We start from the raw sequence: 22,872 nt of genomic DNA, 5'->3' as shown, positions 1-22,872 counted from the left end.
GTGGACGGGCGTGCAGAAAAAATTCTTACCTGCACCGAGTGTCCGGTCGCTGCTGTGCCCTTTTGGCACGCTGCACCAATACAGAACAACACTCGCCTTAGACACAGCATCCACTGCAATCATTTTAGAATTCAGATTTTCGTTGGTAAAGCATCAGTTTAAAATTTCGATTAAGACTCAATACCTCCTGTTAAAAGCTAAAACATGCCAATACTTTCAAAGTTTCAAAATGTACAGTTTCCACGATCATGACAGTCCATTTTTTTCTGCAATAGCATTGGGCACATCACTTTCAAATACAGTATGTATCCAACTATTATTTTTGAAGTTATTTCGAGTTGCTTCGTCACAGCATGATATAAGCAGAGTGATTCAGAATCAATGTCATGTAATTTGTGAGGTTACTCTATACTTGAAACTGAACCGTAAACGTCCTATGAACATGTGTCCGATTTTCAGTCGCCACGGAAATGGAGCAAGTTGAAGGCCACACACATCCATGAATGGATATAAGTGTGAATATTACTTACCAAAATGCTGTGTAGGCGTTGTGGTGGACAGAATAATGGTGGGACAGATCCATGCTACAAGAGGTATATGGGTTCTCCGACAGATGGCAGCACTGTGACGAGGCACCAACCGCAAGTGTGCCCAGAGCACAATCGTGGCTTGTATAAGTGAGTAGCTGTGAGGCCGCGGCGGTGTCGTAAGTGAGCGTTATTTAATTGAGTAAGTGCACTGTGTGCGTGAATACAAAAATTCAGCCAAGTTCACCCATGTGGAAGATGCAGAGATGATGTTTATGTGCAGTTACTGTAATGGCAGTGCCCGCGTGGCTGTGACAGACTACCAGAGACGTTTCCTTGATTGACGAAACCCCTGTACCAAATTATTTCTCAGGTTTTTTTAAACATTACTTGAGTCTGGAACGCTACCCAGTGCTGCAATGGATGTTTTTCAATTGTTTGTAACATGAAGGCTATTCGGAAAGTGATGTGCGATTGGTCACGAAATGGAAACCACTGGGAAAATCAACAATTAGCTGTACTTTCCACATATTTCTCTACATAATCACCACCTCGATTTAGGTATTTGTCGTACCGCTGTACCAAATTTCCAGTACTCTCGCCGTAGGAGGCAGCCGCCTATCCTTTCCGCCAATTCTCTACCCTTGTCTACAGCTCGTTCTCTATGACAAATTTTGTCTACACAGCCAACTGTTCATGTAAGCAGAGATGAAACTCAGGGTAAGCCAACTGCGGAGTGTATTGCGCGTAATAAAACACTTCCTATCGAAAAGGCCGCAGGAGTGTCTTCATGGCCCTTGCAGAGTGGGGCGGAGAACTGTCACGAAGAAGGAAACGACGATAGTTACGTGGGGTGCGCGACGTCAGGCGAAATCCCTAACGGGGCTGTCGTACTTGGCGGGAGACACTCTTTGCTAGACATCTTTATGTGGTCACTGAGCCTTCAGAACTGAAAAGAGCGGCGTCACACGACCGACGAGCAGACCCTTCTTTCCCAATAGCCCTCATATATACAATTCCCATTCTGATTTACAAATACTATATTTCTACAAAGCTAAATGGCAAAATGAGCTAACTGTGTTATTATTAATATAACTGCTTTATTATGATTGTCAAAGTATTTTATAAAATTTAATAAATCATGTAATCAAATTGTTAGCGACAAAAACAATGAAAAATCACGTAACTAATGATAAATTCGCATTATGAAAGGTAAAAGGAATTATAAAAAATTATCTTAAGTTGAAATACACAAGGAAACCATTGCTGAGGCATTATTTCTTTGACACATCATGAATGACTAATTTTCAGGTAGAAAACACGTTTGTAGATGATACTAAATAGTAGTTTAACTGACATGGCACCAGCAACAGTAAAACGCCTTCTGATTGACACCAACAAGCCCTGTGACGTAAGATGTTACCTCTTATGTGGGGTGTCGTGGGCCCGATTATCGACGCAGTGTATTTTGGATATAAATACGTGCTAAAAATGTCGCTTTGACTAGGTATGAACTAAAAGTTTTAGGCTAAAACTTGTGTTTTATGCCCAGTCTCATTTCACTGCCAAAGATATTTTCAGTCTGAAAATCTGAACTGGAGGGGGAGGGGGGAGAGATGGACAGACAGATAGATAGATAGATAGATAGAGAGAGAGAGAGAGAGAGAGAGAGAGAGAGAGAGAGAGAGAGAGGGGGAGAGAGTGAGAGTGAGAGAGAGAGAGAGAGAGAGAGAGAGAGAGAGAGAGAGAGAGAGAGAGAGAGAGTGAGTGAGAGAGAGAGAGAGAGAGAGAGAGAGAGAGAGAGAGACGGAGAGAGGGAGAGAGAGGGAGCGTCAAGTATTTTATGTGTTATTAAAAGATATAGTTGAAATCCTCTCCTGGGCCTGTCAACACCGGCATTGGACTGTTGATGACTGGAAACAGATTGCCTCGTCGGACGAGTCTCGTTTCAAATTGTATCGAGCGGATGGATGTGTACGAGTTGGGAGACAACCTTATGAAACCATGGACCCTGCATGTCAGCAGGGGAATGTTCAAGATGGTAGAGGTTCTGTAATGGTGTGGGGCGTATGCAGGGGGAGTGGTATGGGACCTGATATGTCTAGATACATGTCTGAAAGGTGACACATACGTAAGCAGCTTGTCTAATCATGTGCATCCATTCGTGTTCATTGTGCATTCCAACGTACTTGGTCAATTTCAGCAGGACAATGCGACACTACACACGTCCAGAATTGCTACAGAGTGGCTTCAGGAACTGGAGTTTAAACAGTTCCGCTGGCCACCAAACTCCGCAGTCATAAACATTTATTGGATATATCTGGGATGCCTTGCAACGTGTTGTTCAGGAGAGATCTCCACCCCATCGTATTCTTATAGATTTATGGAGAGCCCTGCAGGATTCATGGTGTCATTTCCCTCTAGCACTTCTTCAGACATTGGTCGAGTCCATGCCACGTCGTGTTGCGACTCTTCTGCGTGCTCGTGGGGGGCCCTGCACGGTAATAGGCAGGCGTAACAGTTTCTTGTCCCTCCAGTGTACACTGACAATGCAAAATAATGTGACCAACGCCAGAATGAATACTGCTTGGGGTCATGTGGGTACATGATGCGGTCAGGAAAGTATGAAAGCCGAGAAGAGAAGAATTGGGAACCATTCTAGCGACAATAGGAGCCTCAAATGGGGACGTCCACTGACATGAGGTACTCTGACGAACGGCATATTGTTGTGGCATTGTTCTCCGACCAGTCCGGAAACGGTGAAGCTGGTCGTATGCTCGAGTGCCACTGTCGTGAGCATCTGAAGGAAGGTGAAACAACACGTAGACGACGAGATTAGAGATGTCCACGCCTAAACACAGAATGTGGAAGGGGAGGCTTGTCCAAGGTGTGAAGAAGGATACGTAGTTATTTGTGGCGGGAACAAGTGTTTTAGAGCACGCTGTTGAGCGCACCATGTTAAACATGGCGCTCCACATCGACGACCCCTGCGTATTCCCACGATGACTGAAGGATATTTCTAGTTTCGATTAAAGTCGACACAGTATCATCGCGATGTGAGACTTGTCGAATTCATGCCAAGCAGAATTGCTTCTCTACTGCGTTCTTAAGGTGAACAAACACGCTATGAAGCAGGAGCTCGTGTATGCTGCCTAAGCAAAGTGCGATAGGAGAGCTAGATAAAAAAGCTGCCGCAGCAGGGGACTCTGAGCCACCTCCGTGGCCGAGGTCGCGTGGCTCTCGACCTGGGGAGACGCTGGTTCGAAACCGCGGTTTCTCATGGTGATCCGGGGATTTTAAGCTTGGCGGCCACCTACAACACAACCATTATACCACACCCCACACGCACACAATAGATGAACTATTACAAATATTGTAATGGAGTATGTTGAAATAAAAGGAGGGGACTCTTAAGATGTGAATGTTACTTGAGAACATTTCACTTGTGCCATTCGCACAGTAACAAATTATTTTCACGAATGAGAGGCTGCATATGAATTATTCGAATAATTATTTAAACTAGTTTCCCATTTGTCATCTATGCATAACAGTTGCTATACAACGACTGCAAGTGTCCAAGTAAGTTCTGTTTCGGAACACCATGCCTGGTAGGCGTCGCTGTTGCTCAGCAGTTTTCGCAGACGGAAGATCCATGTTCATTGTCCAATACAGCCCAGATCGTTAACAGCACAAAAAAAGAATTGAGAAGTGAATATCTGGTAGTAAATGGAGACACAGAGTTTTCTTCTATTATATTTAGATAACTTAAAAGCAGCAGAGTTCGCCCAAAATTTCTAGAACGTGACTTGTGTCATGGCTGTGCCACTATGAGACCGGAAGTAGAGAGCAAGCCTCAATATTTTATTTGTCTGCGAAAGCCAACAGTGTTATGGTCTGATTCAAAACCATGCGTTATCAGTTTTGCAGTCACTCTTTTCCTTGTACTGATGACAGTTCTGAACTTTAAACGTAATTACTGTTCTCAGAAATCCTGGTATGAAAGCTGGAGAAACTTCAAGGCAACTCTGATATTTCTCCAACCGACTAGCGTTCTTTCTGCATAAGCTCACGATGTATGTCTAATTTGAATACAAACTTTACTCGTGGAAACAGTTATGTGAAGTTCTGCGACTTCTTTCGCCGCCTCGACTGTCGAAAATGACCCGGAATTCAACGAATAATTCCACAGTAATAACTGAGGCCGAAACAGTATCCGATAACGCAACCGAGCCGAATTTCTTTTCACCATTGTCGCAGAGACAGTAGTCGCTTTCGCTAACAGATGGTGGCACTGTGTGGCGGTCATATGACGAGGTTGGCGTCTCCGGCGACAGAGCGCGCCGCGTTCGCCACCGCGAAGGGCCAGTGGCGCAGGGGCATGCAGTCGAGGCGGCCGTCGAGCAACAGGAGCAGGTCGTCCAGGAAGCGCGCGTCCAGCAGCTCCCCCCGGACCCGCCGCGCTTCCTCCAGCAGGCCGGCGACTCGCTGCTCCTCCGTCTGCAACAGCGTGCATTTCCCAGAATTCATCCAGTGCGCGAAAGTCTGCCATATAGTTGAAATTTTGTTGTCTTGACTGTGTTTTCATCCCTGTCACCTCACATACGTCGGGGGTGGGCTGAGGTAAAGTCAGAACGATTTAAAATGTGTCAAAGTAATTTGAAAACTTAAAAAAGTGTTAAAATTGCATGTGGTTCGTAAGTACGGTTGCCAGATCCTGTTTGCAGAAAATCGAGACTTAGGGAGTGGTGCCTCAAGCAATTGGCGGAATAGGGATAGAGAAAACGGGCGTCAGTTATCAGTCATTAGAAGGTAAGTACACTGGGTGGATAAAAATATGGACACATCACAAAAACCACACATTCTCATACCTACTGTGGTGAAGGAAACCCGTTGCCATTCAAAACAGTTTCCAGTCGTCTCGGAATGGATAAATACAGATTCCGTACAATTTTCTTTTCAAGGGAATATTGTACCATTCTGCCTGCAAAATAGTGGCACATTCAGGTAATGATGTTGAGGGTAGACAACGATCTCGCACCCTTCTTTCCAAAGTAGACCACAAAGGCTCACTAATATTGAGATCTGGTGATTAGTGGGCAGGGAAGTTGAGACAGTTCATCCTCGTGCTCGTAAAATCGGTCCTCGATGACGCGAACTCTGTGGAAATGGACCCTGTCGATTCGAAACACAGATTCAACAGTGAGGGACAGACGTTGTACAGTGGGACGGCCCTGACAAGACGAAATAGTCATATAATCCTTGGCAGTAATGTGATCTTACAGAATAATCAAGGAGCCCATGGAATACCATGATATGATTGCCCAAGTCATCACCTAACTTCCAAATTTTACAGAAGTCCTCCTCTTCAACTTGCAAGATTAGCTCTCGTTCAGAAATTATACTGTGCCTACATCAGTCCTATATAAAATGATCGTTACTAATGAAGAATACCTCTTAGAAGGAAACAGATAAATGTTCAAAAAATGGTTCAAATGGCTCTGAGCACTATGGGACTTAACTTCTGAGGTCATCAGTCCCCTATAACTGAGAAGTACTTAAACCTAACCAACCTAAGGACATCACACACATCCATGCCCGAGGCAGGATTCAAACCTGCGACCGTAGTTGTCGTACGGTTCCAGACTGCAACGCCTAGAACCGCACGGCCGGCTATACTCGTTACCAAGTAAAAGAATTCTTTTGTACCAATTTTCTCTCAATGTATTCATATTTTCTGCAATTCTATCAATTTTTTATGTCGCTTCTACCCATGCAATCTTGACATGACGTCTCTTCCTGTGTTCCAAAATTGCTTGCAAATGTAATACAGCTTCCAAAACTTAGCACAAATACACTGATTGGGAGGCATCGTATAGCGCTGTACTCAGTTTCATCCAGTCGCCTCCACCCGGCATATTCCAAAATTTCGGTGCGTTTGCACTGTTTTCTGTATGTCTACATATATGCATGTGTCGCAGATAGCTCCCAGTAGCCACAGTAGACCATAGTGAACGCTCGAGTGTGCATCTGCCACATGTTGTTCCTCACAGTGAAGTTGAGGCGCAGATCCACCTTCAAACTCTATCCTGGACATGGCATAATGTGGATCCAGACCCCAACTTCACACCAGGTATAAGCGTGTTACAGCAGAAAACAACAATGTTTCAAACAGAAACACAGGGTCAGAGAGAGGGTCTCTTCGAATTACAGTATAGTTTGTAGGATACAGCCATTCTCATACAGTGCAGGCGATGCAGCGTTACACTGGTCCATGCAACGGAACAATAACTGTATGTTTAATCAGATCGTCACATGTGCTCGATGCCGGCATGCAGATGGTATTTGTTTTTGATGTATGGGAGGAGAGAGATGTGGTAAAAATCTTATCGATTTCTCTGTCGGATGAAGTTACTGGAGCTTTAATAGCTCGTAATGTTTCTCTGTTGGATGATACAGATGCCTGCACCTCAATAGGTATGGGAAGAAGAGGCTGGCAAAGCTTACAGGTGACAGTGTAGTGGGTGGTGGTGGTGGCTGGATCACTAATGCAAACATTCGTGTAGTAGTTGCTGTTAGAGCTGCATCTTTTTTACATTGAAGTCAGCTGATAGGTATACCTGCTTAAAGGAAGTCCCTCTAACTAACGGCTCACCTTCAGAGGATGTAATGTTTCCAAGTAGAGAAGGAATTAGCGTATTTCATCGGAATATAACAGGTATTAGAGGTAAAGTTAGTGAACTACTTATAGATGTTGACTCTGAAATTATTGGTATATCAGAACACCACCTAAATAATTTGACAATTCCGAGGCTTCCTTTACCGGGATACAGATTAGCCGGCTGTTTTTCAAGGAGTTCCTTGTGAGGTGGGGGAGTGGCTATGTACATAAAAAACAGTATTCTGTTTGAATCCATAGACGAATCGTGGCACTGCACTGAACAGATATTTGAATGTTGTGCAGGGGCAGTTGAATTTAGTCAAAATAAACTTCTAACTGTTGTTGTTTATAGGTCCCCTAATCCTGACTTCAGAGCATTTCTGTTCAAGCTAGAGAGGGTTCTTGATTCACTCTGTAGGAAGTACCAGTAATCAGTTATATGTGGTGACTTCAATATAAATTTTGTATATGATGGAGCAAGAAAAAGAATGATGGCAGATCTCATAAATTCCTATGATCAGATGCAGACAGTGTTTTCTCCAACTAGGGTACAGGGGAACAGTAGCACAGCCATAGACAATATTTTTATTCATTCTTCATTACCAGAGGGGCATTGTGTTAGTAAAAAGGTGAAAGGCCCTTCATACCATGATGCACAAATTTTAACACTAAAAGGCTTTAGTACTCAAACAAATGTCACATTTACTTACAAACTATGTAGGACAGTTAATGCAAAAGCAACAGAGAGTTTTTTAAGCCTTGTCAAGGAACAAGAGTGGTAGGATGTTTATAGTGCTGATAGCATATGTAATAAATATAATGCTTTCCTTAACACATGTCTCATGCTCTTTGCGAATTGATTCCAATTAGAACGTTCTAAACTTGGTACTATCAGTAATAGGCAGCCCAGGTATCTAAATAGTGGCATAAGGATACCATGTAGAACAAAGCAGGAGTTATATCAAAATGTTAGAAGTAGTCGCAATGAAGCTAAAGTATTACATTACAAACAGTATTGTAAGGTGCTTAAAAATGTTATTAGGAAGGCCAAGAGTAGGTGGTATGCAAATAGAATAGCTAATTCACAGGATATAATTAAAATCATATGGTCAGTTGTGAAGGAAGTGTCTGGTCAGCAGCACAAGGTCGACGATATAAAGTCAGTTCACAGTAAAAATATTTCTATTCCTGATAAATCAGATATATGTACAGCATTTAACAATCATTTTCTGAGAATTGCTGGTGAATTAAATAAAAGTTTAGTTTCTGCAGGTAATGATACATCGTTTTTTGCAAATGCCTTTCCGAGATTGATGTCTGAAATACTTCTGTGTGATACAGACAAGAGAGAGAATGAGTCAATAATTTAATCGCTAAAGACTAAGGACTATCATGGTTATGATGTAGTGCCTAGCACAATATTAAAGCATTGTGCTGCACATGTTAACTTTGTGCTTAGACATATTTCTAATGTTTCCTTTAGGAATGGTGTTTCCTGAACGATTAATGTATTCAATAGTAAAGCCGCTTCATAAAAAGGTATAAATGGATAATGTAGATAATTTTAGACCTATTTCCATGCCATCAGTGTTTGCTAAAGTTGTTAAAAAGACTTTGTATATAAGGATAATTGATCATTTTATATCACACATTTATAGTTTGGCCTTAGAAGTCATTTAACAATCATTTAACAAGTGAAAATGCTATCTTCTTTTTTTCTCTGTGAGATACTGGATGGTTTAAATAAAAGGTTTCGAACACTAGGTATATTTTTTGATTTAACTACGGCATTTGACTGTGTTAATCACAAAATATTGCTCCAGAAGTTGAAACATTACAGAATATGGGGAGTTGCTCACAATTGGTTCACCTCTTACTTTAGCAACAGACAGCAAAACGTCATTATTCCCAGCGTCGAGAATAGCTGAGATGTGGGGTCTGAATGGGGTACAGTCAAGTTGGGGGTGCCCAGGGATCGGTGTTGGGGCCACTCCTGTTTCTTATTAATATAAATGATATGCCATCTAGCATTACGAGTAACTCTAAAATATTTCTGTTTACTGATGACACTACTTTGGTAGAAAAGGATTACTACTTTGGTAGTAAAGGATTTTGTGCATAACATTGGCTTGGTTTCAAACAGTGCAGTTCATGACCTAAGTTCATGGCTTGTAGAAAATAAACTGACACTAAATCACAGTAAGACTCAGTTTTTACGTTTTATAACTCAAAATTCAACAAAACCTGACGTTTTAATTTCACAGAATTGGCAACACAGAGAGATAGTAAGCTGTCGTGGAAAGCCCACGTTGAGGATCTTGTTCAAAGACTTAATGCTGTCATTTTTACTAGTCAAATGGTATCTGAGTGATTATTTGCCACGAAAATTAGTCTATTTTGCTTATTTTACTATATATATATATATATATATATATATATATATATATATATATATATATATATATATATATAATATTTTGGGGTAACTCTTCCCATTCTTAAAGGATATTTCAAGCTCAGAAATGATGTCATCAGTCCCTTAGAACTTAGAACTACTTAAATCTAACTAACCTAAGGACATCACACACATCCATGCCCTCTGTATCTCGGAAAAGGCTAAAGATATCAATACAATTTTCTGGGGTGTTCAAGACCGGGATCTTAGGAAAATATTGTAAGAGTTTCAGCCATTTGCTGTGAGTAGCCGACTTTGAATCCCAGACTCAATTCTAGTACGAAAAGATGTTAAAAAACCATTTTTCTCTGTTCACTAACGAACTGCACATGAGCTAATACATTTGAACCTCTGTGTCTTGGATACAGATAAAGATAACAAGAAAATGCTCAAGGTTGTAGAAGATCGGGATCTTATGAATATATTGTAAAGATTTGTGCTATTCTCCTTGCTGAGGCGTCTTGGAATCTGCAGCTCAGTTTTTACACGAAAAATGTTAAAAAAACCTTTTTTGGGGTTTTTTAAGGAACCGCCAATGAACTATGAGGCGTGTTTTGGAACATATTAGGTAGTATACGTTGCTACCTCAAGTGTACACATAAGGGAATCGAACAGTACAGGTATATTTGTCTATTTATGCGCAATTCGTTAAATTTATTTACGTCCATTGGCAGTTGTCATTTCTTGGACCAATCAGCGATCCCTGACAAATCATCCTGCATTTAGTTTGTGGCCTGACGTTGCAACCCTCCAGTAGACAATAGCATTGTTCGCGAATAGCTTCATGGAACTTCCGGCAAGGTAAGAAAGGGCAATGCACTGGCGAAGCTGTAATTTGTGTAATTCGCGCAGAATACTGTCACCGATGGGTAGTGACCAGATTTCATCCAAAGCGCTGAGCGAGTTCATTCGTTTGTTCGAAAGGGGACGCCGATAAGTGTTACCCACCTTTCGGCCGGTACGATGACAGAATCGAGGCGCGCGCCTGCAGTCTTTCTCAAACTATTTTACAAAAACTATTCAGTAAAAAAATCATTTTTGCTTTGCTTAGAGCTTTGTATGTCAGATTCATGATGCTGTGCCCATTATTTCGTTAAAGGTCATAGTTATTGTGATATTTACGAGAAAGTAAGAGACAGCGTGGAATTCCGTAAAGTGTGCAATGAAAAACAGATGTTGCTACGATTTTCCGATTGGCGCATATTACATAATATGTTGTTGCACATGAAATTCAGCTAATGTATTGATCTTTTTTTAGATCTTGAGAAAAATGAACTGATGTAGAACATCCACTTGCGATCGCACTGCGCCAGCGATAAAGCCAGAGTGAAATATCCACAACATTCTCCATACTTCATAAACGGTTTCAGATATCGAAATGAGATTTTAGCAAATGACAGCACGCAAAGAGTATTTTACCATAACGTTAATATGTAAAACTTCATGTTCTACCGTGTTATTCCAAATCTACAGATTGTTTCAGTGAAAAAATGTAATTTTTAAACGAGAAATGCTATGGGTTTTGGAACAACATATGTGAACACATTACACGTGTTTTTGTACCGAGGATGTGCATTTTCATAAGCTACTGACTTCACTTTTCCGCATTTTCTCACTTAATAAACGTAATAAACCACTGTATCAGAATTCTCTCGTAATTGTGTATGTGGAACATGTTTTTGAGGGGTGACAGTGTAAACGCCTCTGTGTTTTCGCAAATCAAGTAAATTTTGACACGGCAACTAGAGAAATGTGTAGGTTTTACTCAAAATTCGCCACTCGTGACGCTTCTCTGAAAGTTACAAGTGGTTAACAAGCCAGGCGAAAATAAATGGCTGCATTTTTGGCGTAATTATTTTTAGATAATAACGAAAGCAGTGGTGACGACAGGTCTTTTCGAAAGGTCACCAAGCAAGTGTGGTGTTGAAGGGCCCCACTTAATATTTACAACAACAAAAAAAAGCGTGAGGATAGGCTTCAGTTGAGAACGGCACTTCCTGTCCAGCGCTCGCAGTTTCCCCAACAGCGCTCTGGGCGAACCCCCTCTGCTACCGCTCTCCTCTCGCTTCTACCGCAGACTGCACATCTAGTGGCCAAGGAATTTTGCGCACACCATACTCAGGTGATTCACCTGAAAAGGTTTCCGACTTCATTATGGCCTCACGATGGGAAATAGCAGAGTTTGAACATTGAATGATAGTGGAAGCTAGGCGCGTGGAACTTCCCATTTCGGAAATAGTTAGGGAATCGAATATTCAGAGATCCACAGTGCCAAGAGTGTGTCGAGAATGCAAAGTCTCATGCATTATCTCTGAACACAGACAATGCAGTGGCTGACGGCCTTCACTTAACGGCTGAAAGCAGCGGCTTTCGAATAGAGATGTCAGTGATAGCAAGCAACGTTGATTGATATAACTGCAGGAATCAGTGTTGGTCATACAACGAACGTATCTGTTAGAACAGTGAGGCGAAATTTGGCGTTAATAGGCTATGGCAGCAGACGACGGACGAAGGCGCATTTGCTGGTAGTACGACATCTCCCGTTGCGCCTCTTGTGGGCTCGTGGCCATATTGGTTGAACCCAAGACGACTAGAAATCTGTGGCCTGGTCAGATTAGTCCAGATTTCCTTTTGTAAGAGCTGATAGTAGGGTTAGAGTGTGGTACAGACCTCAGCCCAGTTGTCAACAATGCACTGTGCAAGCTGGCGGTGGCTCCATAATGGTGAAGGTAGTGTTTACAGGGAATGGACGTGGTCCTCTGGTCCAACTGAATTAACCATTGACTGGAAATGGTTATGTTTGGCTACGTGGAGACCATTTGCAGCCATCCATGTACTTCATGTTTTCAAACAATGATGGAAGTCTTATGGATGACACTGCGCCATGTACCAGGCCACAATTGTCTGCAATTAGTGTGAATAACATTTTAGACAGTTCGAGCAAATGATTTGGCCACCCAACGAACATTTGTAGGACATAATCGAGGAGTCAGCTTGTGCGCAAAATTCTGCACCGGTAACACTTCCGCAGCTATGGACGGCTATAGAGGCAGCATAGCTGAACATTTCTGCAGAGGACTTCCAGCGACTTGTTGAGTTAATGCCACGTCGAGTCGCTGCACGGCTGTGGGCAGGAGGAGGTCCGACACGGTTTTTGGAGGTACCGCATGACTTTTGTCAGCTCAGTGCATTTTGTGTGCCTTTTGTTTCCCTTCTGTCCCTTGAATCCAATTAAGATGCGATCTTCTCCTAAGCTTTCTATTTGTCGGTTTATAATTTAATAAATTTTCGTAGGTATTCTTTCTTTTCCCATTCTCATGAAGTATTCAGAGCAGAACAGTTGTCTATATTCTATTTAATCCAGTATGATATCTTTCTTGTGCTCTGTTTCCCTTACATCCTCTTTTGTTCTTTGGTTCAAACAGAAGATTCTTGAAGCTCGTCTTAGAAAGTCCATTTCTACAGCTTCAGTCTTCTTGTGGTTCTTCTATGTAATTGTGCAGCACAGGAAAACCATAGGCGGTAATAGGCTCTATCATGGCTTAATATAGGTACGTTTTGTTAAAATCCTATTTTTGTGGACCATAAAGGGAGTTCAATTTTGATATTGCTCTTCTTCCTGACCTCAGACTGTCTCTCAAATCACCTTCACATGTTCCATTTTATCAATTATAGTTACAAGATATTTATATCTTTGACAATTACTGATGGTTACATTCTCTGACATTTCAAGATCTACTGATTGTGTTCCCATGGTTAAGTACTATGTATTGTTGATGTTCAACTTCAGTCCCCATTGGTTGCGTTCTATTAATTTTCTAATGATGTAGGAAAAATCTTCTTCATTGGTCACAACCACTTCCTGGTCATCTGTGAATAAGGGGGTAACCGAATTCCCATTTTACTGCATTTATTTTTACAGTTCTGAAAGGTGGTTTGTAGATACAGTCTTAACAACGTTGGCGATAAATAACAGCCTTGTTTCACTCCTTTATTTATATTAAACCATTTAGAGATGGTATTTCGTACCCTTCTTCTTTCATGCACATCCTTATATACGTTATATTTATAGCTTGTAAGGCGTCCAGATTTTACAGACGTTGCATGAGCTTGATCCATAATAAAAGGACGATACAGTATGAGATCCTCAGCAAATAATAATTGCATTATATCAGCAAAAGGCAATTGCAGTTAATCTCATGTACCGAAAACTAACAAAACAATCTCTACCAATACGGACAATAGCATGGAACAAACAGATTAAAGCGAAACACATTTTGGAGACGAACCAAGCAGTTGGTTAATGATATCGCAAAACTCCCATTTAGCAAGAGAACGCCGAGCTTCATTGCAGAAAGGGATAATGTCAGAACAATACATTATTCCTTTTAACGTAAAAAAGGCCAGGACTGAGGGTAAGTGGCTGCAGGTCATTAACAGGGCTAGGCTGCGACCCAGCAAGAAAAATAAATCTGTTTATTCACCTCTAGCGAAACAGTGATTGGCTGAAGCCATACTAGGCGATACAGAAGCGACACAGTGGGGAGATCACATTTGTATAAAAAAATTTTGAGACCTTAAGGCTCTCTCTCTCTCTCGCTCGCTCTCTCTCGTCTTGCAGAGGGCTGCACAAGTGTGTGGAAATAAGCGAGAGCGTTGAGAGCTTTGCTTTCTGCGAATGAAGGACGATATGCTTCACGTACCGTGGCAACAGAGAGCAAAGCGGTAGTTAATTATTCCTGTGGGAATTTTTGTGGGCAAAGAAATTATGCACGTCGCTGCAACCCATAGGGGGTGTACAATAGCCATTATTTCGATTAGGGAAGGATTAACTTTCTACGGAATGCAGGAAATGTGCGACTGAGTGAATTCAGTCAAGGGCAGAGTAGGGAATTAGGGTTTCAGATCTACCATGGAGACAACGTTATTGCAGATGCTACTTGGTAAAGTACCATCACGCATTAGGCCACGGTAAATGTTGAGTCTAGATTTTGCTCACGCCAACTTGTGTACGCTTTAACCATTGAATATCAAAAGCTAGGATACTATCCTACCCTCACATTGAGTACATGAGAGGTTTTTTTCAGTGGTTCAAAAAAGTAAATTTATTCTCCACCAATTCAGTGCATTGACCAGCTATGACAACGTAGATTTAAATGAGCTGATAAGGATTTTTAATAATCATTCATTCCGGTGATGAAAAATTTTCATGTGTAGAGATAAAGATTTTAATAATCGTCATTTCAATATGTCCAAGAATTAAATATTTTGTCAAAAGCAATTGAACATGGTTGATGTTTATCATTTGACTCCTGAAAGCAACAGTTGATAAATTATACGTAGAATAAAAAAAGGGAATAGCTGTGCTGTCTTTCTAGAATAGACTCCAGACTTTCACTTTTATTAATTCATGCATTCTAGGTACTTGAGAGAATTTCTAATGATTTTTGTTATGATCCGCACCTGATATTAGCTGCCTTACAGGGCCAGGGTCATATTTATTTAGATTGCCTGTTTGAAACCCTGGGCTTGAGAAGAAAGTTCATATGTTTTGTCCATTTGCGTGCTAAGTGGTAAGCTAAGTTTGCACACATTAGTACACTTACTGTGCAGATACGAAGGTTGGACGTACGACAAGTTCTTATGTATAACGGATCAGTGACATACAAAGGTAGCCTTACGGCAGTTTGTAGGGCGGCGAGGAGGCTGAATCTGCGGGTTTGGAATGTTTTTCATATCTTGAAAGACGAATGACGACTTTTAAATAGCTATAATTAGTTCCAGTTCCGATTCTGTTAAAAATATGAGTACCACTGACTTTAAATCATTTTCTTGAAAGGAAACCTTGACTCCACTATGTTTTTTCCTTTCCCAGAAAGCTTGGGGGTGCGCAGCCATCGCCCCCCCCCCCCACCCTGCCTCCTTTGCCCTCTGGTATGGATTCCCTTTATGCTATATAGTTCCGTGCTTGGGGCAGTGGGACGTTGTCATTAGCTTTCCCAAATTTCTTTCAGGTCTTTTTCTGTCAACTGGTGTTGGGAGAATATATTGTCAATACACGAGCTTCCTGCTCTAAATCCATTCTGCTGTTCGATGTCTGCAATTTGCGCTTTGATTTTGTTTCTCAATACCCGACCATACAACCTTTCTATCGAGCTGGTTATATTGATTCCTTCTTGATTATGGTAATTCAGTCTCTTTCCTTCTTCTTTTGTATTATTTATTCGTTAAAACACACTACAGTGTTGCCACTAGTCAACCAGACAAACTAGACATTGACTCAATGCCGAAGTTGAAACAACACATGCGAGAACGCCGTTTTTTGTCTCTGGAAGCACTTTCTGCCATGGCTAATCCGTTCATCATTTGAGCAAAGAAAGCATCTTACATGGTACTATGATACTTCAGCTTTGGAACAAGGTCCTTGAGTAGTAGGGCCACTATACTGGAAGACTGCAAAGGAAACTAGGAAATAAATAAAAAATATCACATCGTTTATGAAACAACTCTCGTAATATCCATGCATCATTGGACCAGGGGTGGGGGGAGAATAGGAGTGAGTGGTAGTTGGTACAGTCAAGACCACACTGGGAAGGTACCAACTGGACAGTGGTCGGGTACTGGTGTGGTCCATGCATGCGGAGTTCACATCCTGGGTGGCATCACATCTCACAATACTGTATTGTCTTACTGTTTCACACGACTATGAAACGCAGCACAATGAGCGACTTCACTGGATCTCGTTTACGAAATCTGTTCTGAGAAACTCAGTTGATGGTAGGGAGAAACAGGCTGTAAGGCGAATAAGTACTCTCGACAGCCATTGGAGCCATTGTCGTTTGGAGCGAGGTAAATTAGCAAAACGTATTAACGAAACACATTCAGTGGAGTACTGTAGCGTTTCGTGCGACAGGAGACAGACAACAATTACACTGATAAGTGTGTCGAAACAGATGTTCTTGTGTGTTGGTCGCATTCATGTCGCTAATTACCAGTTTCGCGAGGAAATGGGTTCAGTAGCGGAGCTGTGTGAATTAAGCGCTAATGAGCTAATGAGCGATAGAAATACGCTGAAATGGTGCTGGGAATGAACTGGCAAGCTTTTCAAGTGTAAACTGTGTTTCGGTTGCGAGGATAAACTGTATTTCATTTACGAGGACTGAAAAGCCAAACAAAAGACAATACAGCTCATTTATTAGCAGTTTAGAGTAACGCTGAGGGCGAGACTGATAAATAAAGCGCCTTGCACTTTGTGAGAACGGTTGCGACTGGTGTAACATCCCCAGAAAGGGCACTTATCTTGTGTTAAGTCTTCTGGCTTAAAAAGAACGTTTGCATGTCATAAATTTAATAACAAACAAAATGGCTTAAAGGTGAAGTAGTCTGAAAACCAACCAATATAGATTCTGCACCGACAGTAATGGAAACTGATACACCACGAAACAGCAGTCGATATTTATCAATTACGAAGATGTTCATCACGTAACGGGTATTAAATGATCAAATCCTCATTGCACGTGCAACTGATGTCCATCATCAACTTTAGTATGAGGTGTGACCCCAAAGACAAGAATACACACTTGTATTCATTGGGACACGGAAGCAAACAGCCTCCGGATTTCATCTTGAGAAATGTCTTGACATACCTGAAACACATACTGCGTCACTTCATGAAGATTGCTTACTGGAGGGTCGTACGAGAGTACACGCCTTCCTTTCTAATCCGATACATGTTCTACAGTGTGTCGTCTTGTGTTATCGTGTCAGAATATCCAGTTGGTACTTTGGAAGACATGAAATAACGCTTTCATCTTTTATTCCTCTGATCGTCAGAGCCCGTTAAACGGTCCCACTATCTTCTCATTGTGTAGTGGTACTGGGCAGGATACGTTACGATTTCACGTGGAATCGCCATCACGTACTCACAACATCATTCGTCTTCAGAAATTGCTTTCTTCCTCTAATGGAAATAAGAAAGCGCAAGGATGAAATTTTAATCAACATATCCCATAGGTACTCGAGTATTAGTTTGGTATCGTACGGTCACAGTGTTCATGGTGTAACACTTTCCATTTCTATTATTGAATATAACACCCCCACCCTCCCCCACAAAACCATGGACCATGCCTTGGGTGGGGTGGCTTGCGTGTATTTACGATAGAGGCAGCTGTACCGTAGGTACATTCATATCAGAGGTGTCTGTGGAGAGGTCAGACAAATATATGGCTCGTGAAAAGGTGCAGCAGTCTTCTCAATCGTTGCAGGGACAACAATTCGGATGGTTGACTGATCTGGCAGAGTAACATCAGCCAGCATGTCCTTGTTTTGCTGGTACCAGAAACGGCTGAAAGCAAGGGGAATTTACAGCTGTTACTTTTTCTGAAGATATTCTTGCGTAAAATATTTCGGAGTTAAAATAGTCCCCTGTTTGGATCTCCCGGTGGGGACAATTCAGAACTTTATTGTCACCAGGAGAAACAAAACCGGCTGTCTACGGGTCGAAGCGTCGAAAGTTAGATCCTTTAGTCGCATAGGTGCGTTAGATATGGTGGGAATTAGGACGCGCCGTCGCAAGAAGAAGACTTCTGGTCAGGTCAGTACAGAGGATTATCAATGCAAAATGAAATAGGTAAAACGCAGCAGTTGGTCTAATTATGAATAAGAAAACAGCAATGCGTGAACTATGCACAACATGATAAATGGTTACACAGCTGGAGGGTGCAGCGGATGGGCACGACAGTTGTGGGCCGGCGGTGGTGATCCAACGGACGTCCAGCACGTCCGAGTCCTCCGATAAGTCCTCACCGGTGGCCAATCCAGTCACTGCTTGCACAGAGGCTGACCCCTCACCTGTGGTCGAGTGGGAGGTCGCCCTAGGGCGTAGCAAGTGGCGAGACGTCCCAGGCAGCCGCACGTTCGGCCTCCGCGGTTTGTCTGACAAAGAGGTTCTAGGTTCCGTCTGTGGCTGGCACTTCGCTGAGCCCGATGCTGTCGCCTGTCCTGTTTCAGAAGAAACCTCTCAGCTTGCAAGATCCGGACAATCACAGAGGGTGGAATTATTGATAGATGGGACTCCAACGTTAAGTGCGTTATGGGGCCCCTTAGGTACATGGCTGCCAAGAAGAAAACCAATGTGCACTCCACGCGCATACCGCATGGGGTCATTCCAGATGTGGAACGGGTGCTCTCGGATACCATGAAGAGCACAGGGTGCAGCCAACTCCAGGTGGTTGCTCACGTCGGTACCAATGATGTGTGTCACTTTGGATCAGAAGAGATTCCTTCTGGTTTCGAGTGGCTAACAAAAGTGGTAAAGGCTGCCAGTCTTGGTTGCAAGATGAAAGCAGAGCTGACCATTTCCAGCATAGTCAACAGGACCGATTGCGGACCTCTGGTACAGAGCCGAGTGGAGGGTCTGAATCAGAGGCTCAGACGGTTCTGCGACCGTGTAGGCTGCAGATTCCTCGACCTGCGCCAAAGGGTGGTTGGGTTTGGGTTTCCGCTGAATAGGTCAGGTGTCCAATATACGCAGGAGGCGGGTACAAGGGTAGCAGGGGCTTTGTGGCGTGGACTGGGCGTTTCTATTTAGGTTAGAGGCTCTCGGAAAAACACAAGAAGGGCTTGTCAGAAGGGGTGCTGGCCCTACAGAGGAAGAACGTAGATACAGGAACCATCGGTATAACAGTGGTAAATTGTCGTAGCAGTGTTGGGAAAGTACCAGAGCTCCAAGTGCTAATAGAAACCACTGATGCTGAAATCGTTATAGGTACTGAAAGCTGGCTAAAGCCGGAGATAGGCTCAGCCGAAATTTTTGCGAAGAACCTAACGGTGTTCCGAAAGGATAGGCTAAACATGGTCGGCGGTGGCTTGTTTGTTGCTGTTAGAAGTAGTTTATCTTGTCGCGAAATTGAAGTAGATGGTTCCTGTGAGTTAGTATGGTCAGAGGTTGTTGTTGGCAACCGGAATAAAATAATAATTGAATGTTTTTATCGACCTACCAATTCAGAAGATACAGTTGCTGGAAGGTTCAAAGAAAACTTGAGTTTGATTCCAAACACGTACCCGACTCATATGATTATAGTTGATGCTAACTTTAATTTACCCTCGATATGTTTGCGATAATACGTGTTTAATTCCGGGACAAAGCATAAAATATCATACGAAATTGTACTAAACGCATTCTCTGAAAATTATTTCGAGCAGTTAGTTCAGCAGACCACGCAAGTAGTAAACGGTCATGAAAACACACTTGATCTCTTAGCAACAAATAATCCTGAGATAATAACGAGCATCAAAGCCGATACAGGAATTAGTGAACACAGGGTTGCCGTAGCGAGACTGAAAATTGTAACCGCCAAATGCTCCAAAAACAAACGAACAATATACCTCCTCAAAAAAGCAGATAAAAATTCACTTGACTCCTTCCCGAGAGACAATCTCCACTCATTCCAAATTAAAAATCTACGTGTAGACCAGATATGGCTTGAATTCAGAGAAATAGTATCGGCAGTTATTGAGAGATTTATACCAAATAAACTAACAAACGAGCTGATCCTCCTTGGTACACAAAACGAGTCAAAACACTGTTACTGAAACAACGAAACAAACATGCCACATTTCAACAGACGCAAAGTCCCTAAGATTGGCGATCTTTTACAGAAGATCGAAATTTAGCGTGTACTTCAATGCGAGATGCTTATAACAGTTTCCACAACGAAAATTTGTCTCGAAATCTGGCAGAAAATCCAAAGAGATTCTGGTCGTATGTGAAGTACGTTAGCGGCAAGAAACAATCAATGCCTTCTCTGCGCGATAGCAACGGAGATACAATCAAAGACAGTGCTGCCAAAGCAGAGTTACTAAACACAGCCTTCCGAAATGCCTTCACAAAAGAAGACGAAGTAAATATCCCAGAATTCGAATCAAGAACAGCTGCCAACATGAGTAACGTGGAAGAAAATCTCCTCGGAGTAGTGAAGCAATTTAGATCACTTAATTAAAGCAAGTCTTCTGTTCCAGACTGTTACCAATTAGGTTCCTTTCAGAGTATGTTGATTCATTAGCTACATACTTAACAATCATATACAACCGTTCGCTCGACGAAAGATCCGTACCCAAAGGTTGGAAAGTTGCTCAGGTCACACCAATATTCAAGAAAGGTAGCAGAAGTAATCCAATTAAGTACAGGCCCATATCATTAACGTCGATATACAGCAGGATTTTAGAACTTATATCGTGTTCGAACATTATGAATTACCTCAAAGAAAAGGGTCTACTGTTACACAGTCAACACGGGTTTAGAAAACATCGTTCTTGTGAAACACAACTAGCTCTTTATTCACATGAAGTGCTGAGTGCTATTGACAAGGGATTTCAGATCGATTCCGTATTTCTGGATTTCTGGAAGACTTTTGACACCGTACCACACAAGCGGCTTGTAGCGAAATTGCGTGCTTATGGTATATCGTCTCAGTTATGTGACTGGATTTGTGATTTCCTGACAGAGAGGTCACAGTTCGTAGTAACTGACGGAAAGTCATCGAGTAAACCAGAAGTGATTTCTTGAGTTCCCCAAGGTAGTCTTATACGCCCTTTGCTGTTCCTTATCTATATAAACGATTTGGGAGACGATTTGAGCAGCCGGCTTAGGTTGTTTGCAGATGACGCTGTCTTATATCGAGTAATACAGTTATTCAGAAGATAAAAACAAATTGCAAAAAGATTTAGAAAAGATATCTGAATGGTGTGCAAATTGGCAGTTGACGCTAAATAACGAAACGCATGAGGTCATCCACATGAGTGCTAAAAGGAATTCATTAACTGTGGTTACATGAGAAATCAGTTAGGTCTAGAGGCCGTAAATTCAACTAAATACCTAGGAATTATAATTACGAACAACTTAAATTGCAAGGAACACAGAAAATGTTGCGTTTTATTGACAGGACACTTAGAAAATGTATCGGACCTACTAAGGAGACTGCCTACACTACGCTTGTCAGTCCTGTTTTAGAATACTGCTGCGCAATGTGGGATCCTTACTAGATAGGACTGAAGGAGTACATCGGAAAAGTTCAAAGAAGGGCAAAACGTTTTGTATTATCGTGAAATATGGGAGATAGTGTCACAGAAATGATACAGGATTTGGGCTGGACATCGTTAAAAGAAAGGCATTTTTCGTTGATACGAAATCTTCTCATGAAATTCCAGTCACCAACTTTCTCCTCCGAATGCGAAAATATTTTGTTGACACCGACTTACATCACCAACTTTCTCCTCCGAATGCGAAAATATTTTGTTGACACCGAATTACATAGGGAAGAACGATCAAAAAGATAAAATAAGAGAAATTAGAGCTCGTACGGAAAAATATAGGTGTTGATTCTTTCCGAGCGCTATACGAGGTTGGAATAATAGAGAATTGTGAAGGTGGTTCAATGAACCCTCTGCTAGGCACTTAAATGTGATTTGCAGAATATCCATGTAGATGCAGAACATTCCCGTTATGTCCCTAAATAAGGACCATTCCTCCTGCAAGAGCACAATACGTTCACCATTAATCTAGTAATCAGATACCCTCGGATTCTCCCTCTTTGTTACTGGGTTTATTTTACATTTACCCACATTTACGGACAGCTGCCGTTTCGAAGTTTTGTCCAAGTCTTTCAGTAATTCCTTACGATCGTGCAACGACAATATTGTCAAGCCCCACCTGCCATCATTCTGGCTACTGACGGGCTATTGCAATGAGGTGACTCGACAGTGTGGACTTTGGTCGCGACTTTGTGCTGTGAGCCGCCGGGCTGATGGTTCGCGTCTGCTGCAGAGCGTGTTTCCAGGAGGCCAGGCGCTCTTTGCGAGGCCTGTCGGAGCGGCCACGTATGCGCCGCGGCCCACCGGTGTGTGCTCTGCGGCCGGCGTCCCCTGCAGCGCATCGTTCTGCGGTCGCTGCCGATTATCGCCGGCCACGGCCGTGTGTACGCTGATTCCGTTATCGGAGGGATTAGGCGGGAAGGTGCAGCCGAGGCCGTTAAGGCCGGCCCACTGCTCAACTGCGGGGATTAGCGGCCACAGGGTCGGCCGCTCCTGTTAACCGGGGAGCCTTGCCTCTGAAAGAAACCCATTTAGTTTCCAATTAGGGAGGCTCTCGCTTAAACCACCCGCGATACCCACTGCGGACATTACCTTCGCACAAATAATGACTTATTCGTTACGTCCAAAATATTAGGAATCAC

General features: G+C 42.4%; 1 protein-coding gene across 1 annotated transcript in view; it reads right to left on the bottom strand.

Annotated features, from left to right (window-relative positions):
- Positions 1–1,609: 1,609 nt before the first annotated feature.
- The window catches only part of LOC126272355 (uncharacterized), a 102,483-nt gene continuing 81,220 nt past the window's right edge, over positions 1,610–22,872 (bottom strand). Inside the window, exon 3 of the mRNA XM_049975162.1 lies at positions 1,610–5,024. Coding sequence (XP_049831119.1) covers positions 4,830–5,024 — 195 coding nt within the window. The 3' untranslated portion in view covers positions 1,610–4,829. The remainder of the gene's footprint in view (positions 5,025–22,872) is intronic.

Source organism: Schistocerca gregaria, chromosome 5 (genome assembly GCF_023897955.1).
Source record: "Schistocerca gregaria isolate iqSchGreg1 chromosome 5, iqSchGreg1.2, whole genome shotgun sequence".
In the NCBI taxonomy this organism is placed as follows: Eukaryota; Metazoa; Arthropoda; class Insecta; order Orthoptera; family Acrididae; genus Schistocerca; species Schistocerca gregaria.
Note: the sequence above shows the minus strand (reverse complement) of the source record. Positions and strands in the feature narration are given on the sequence as shown.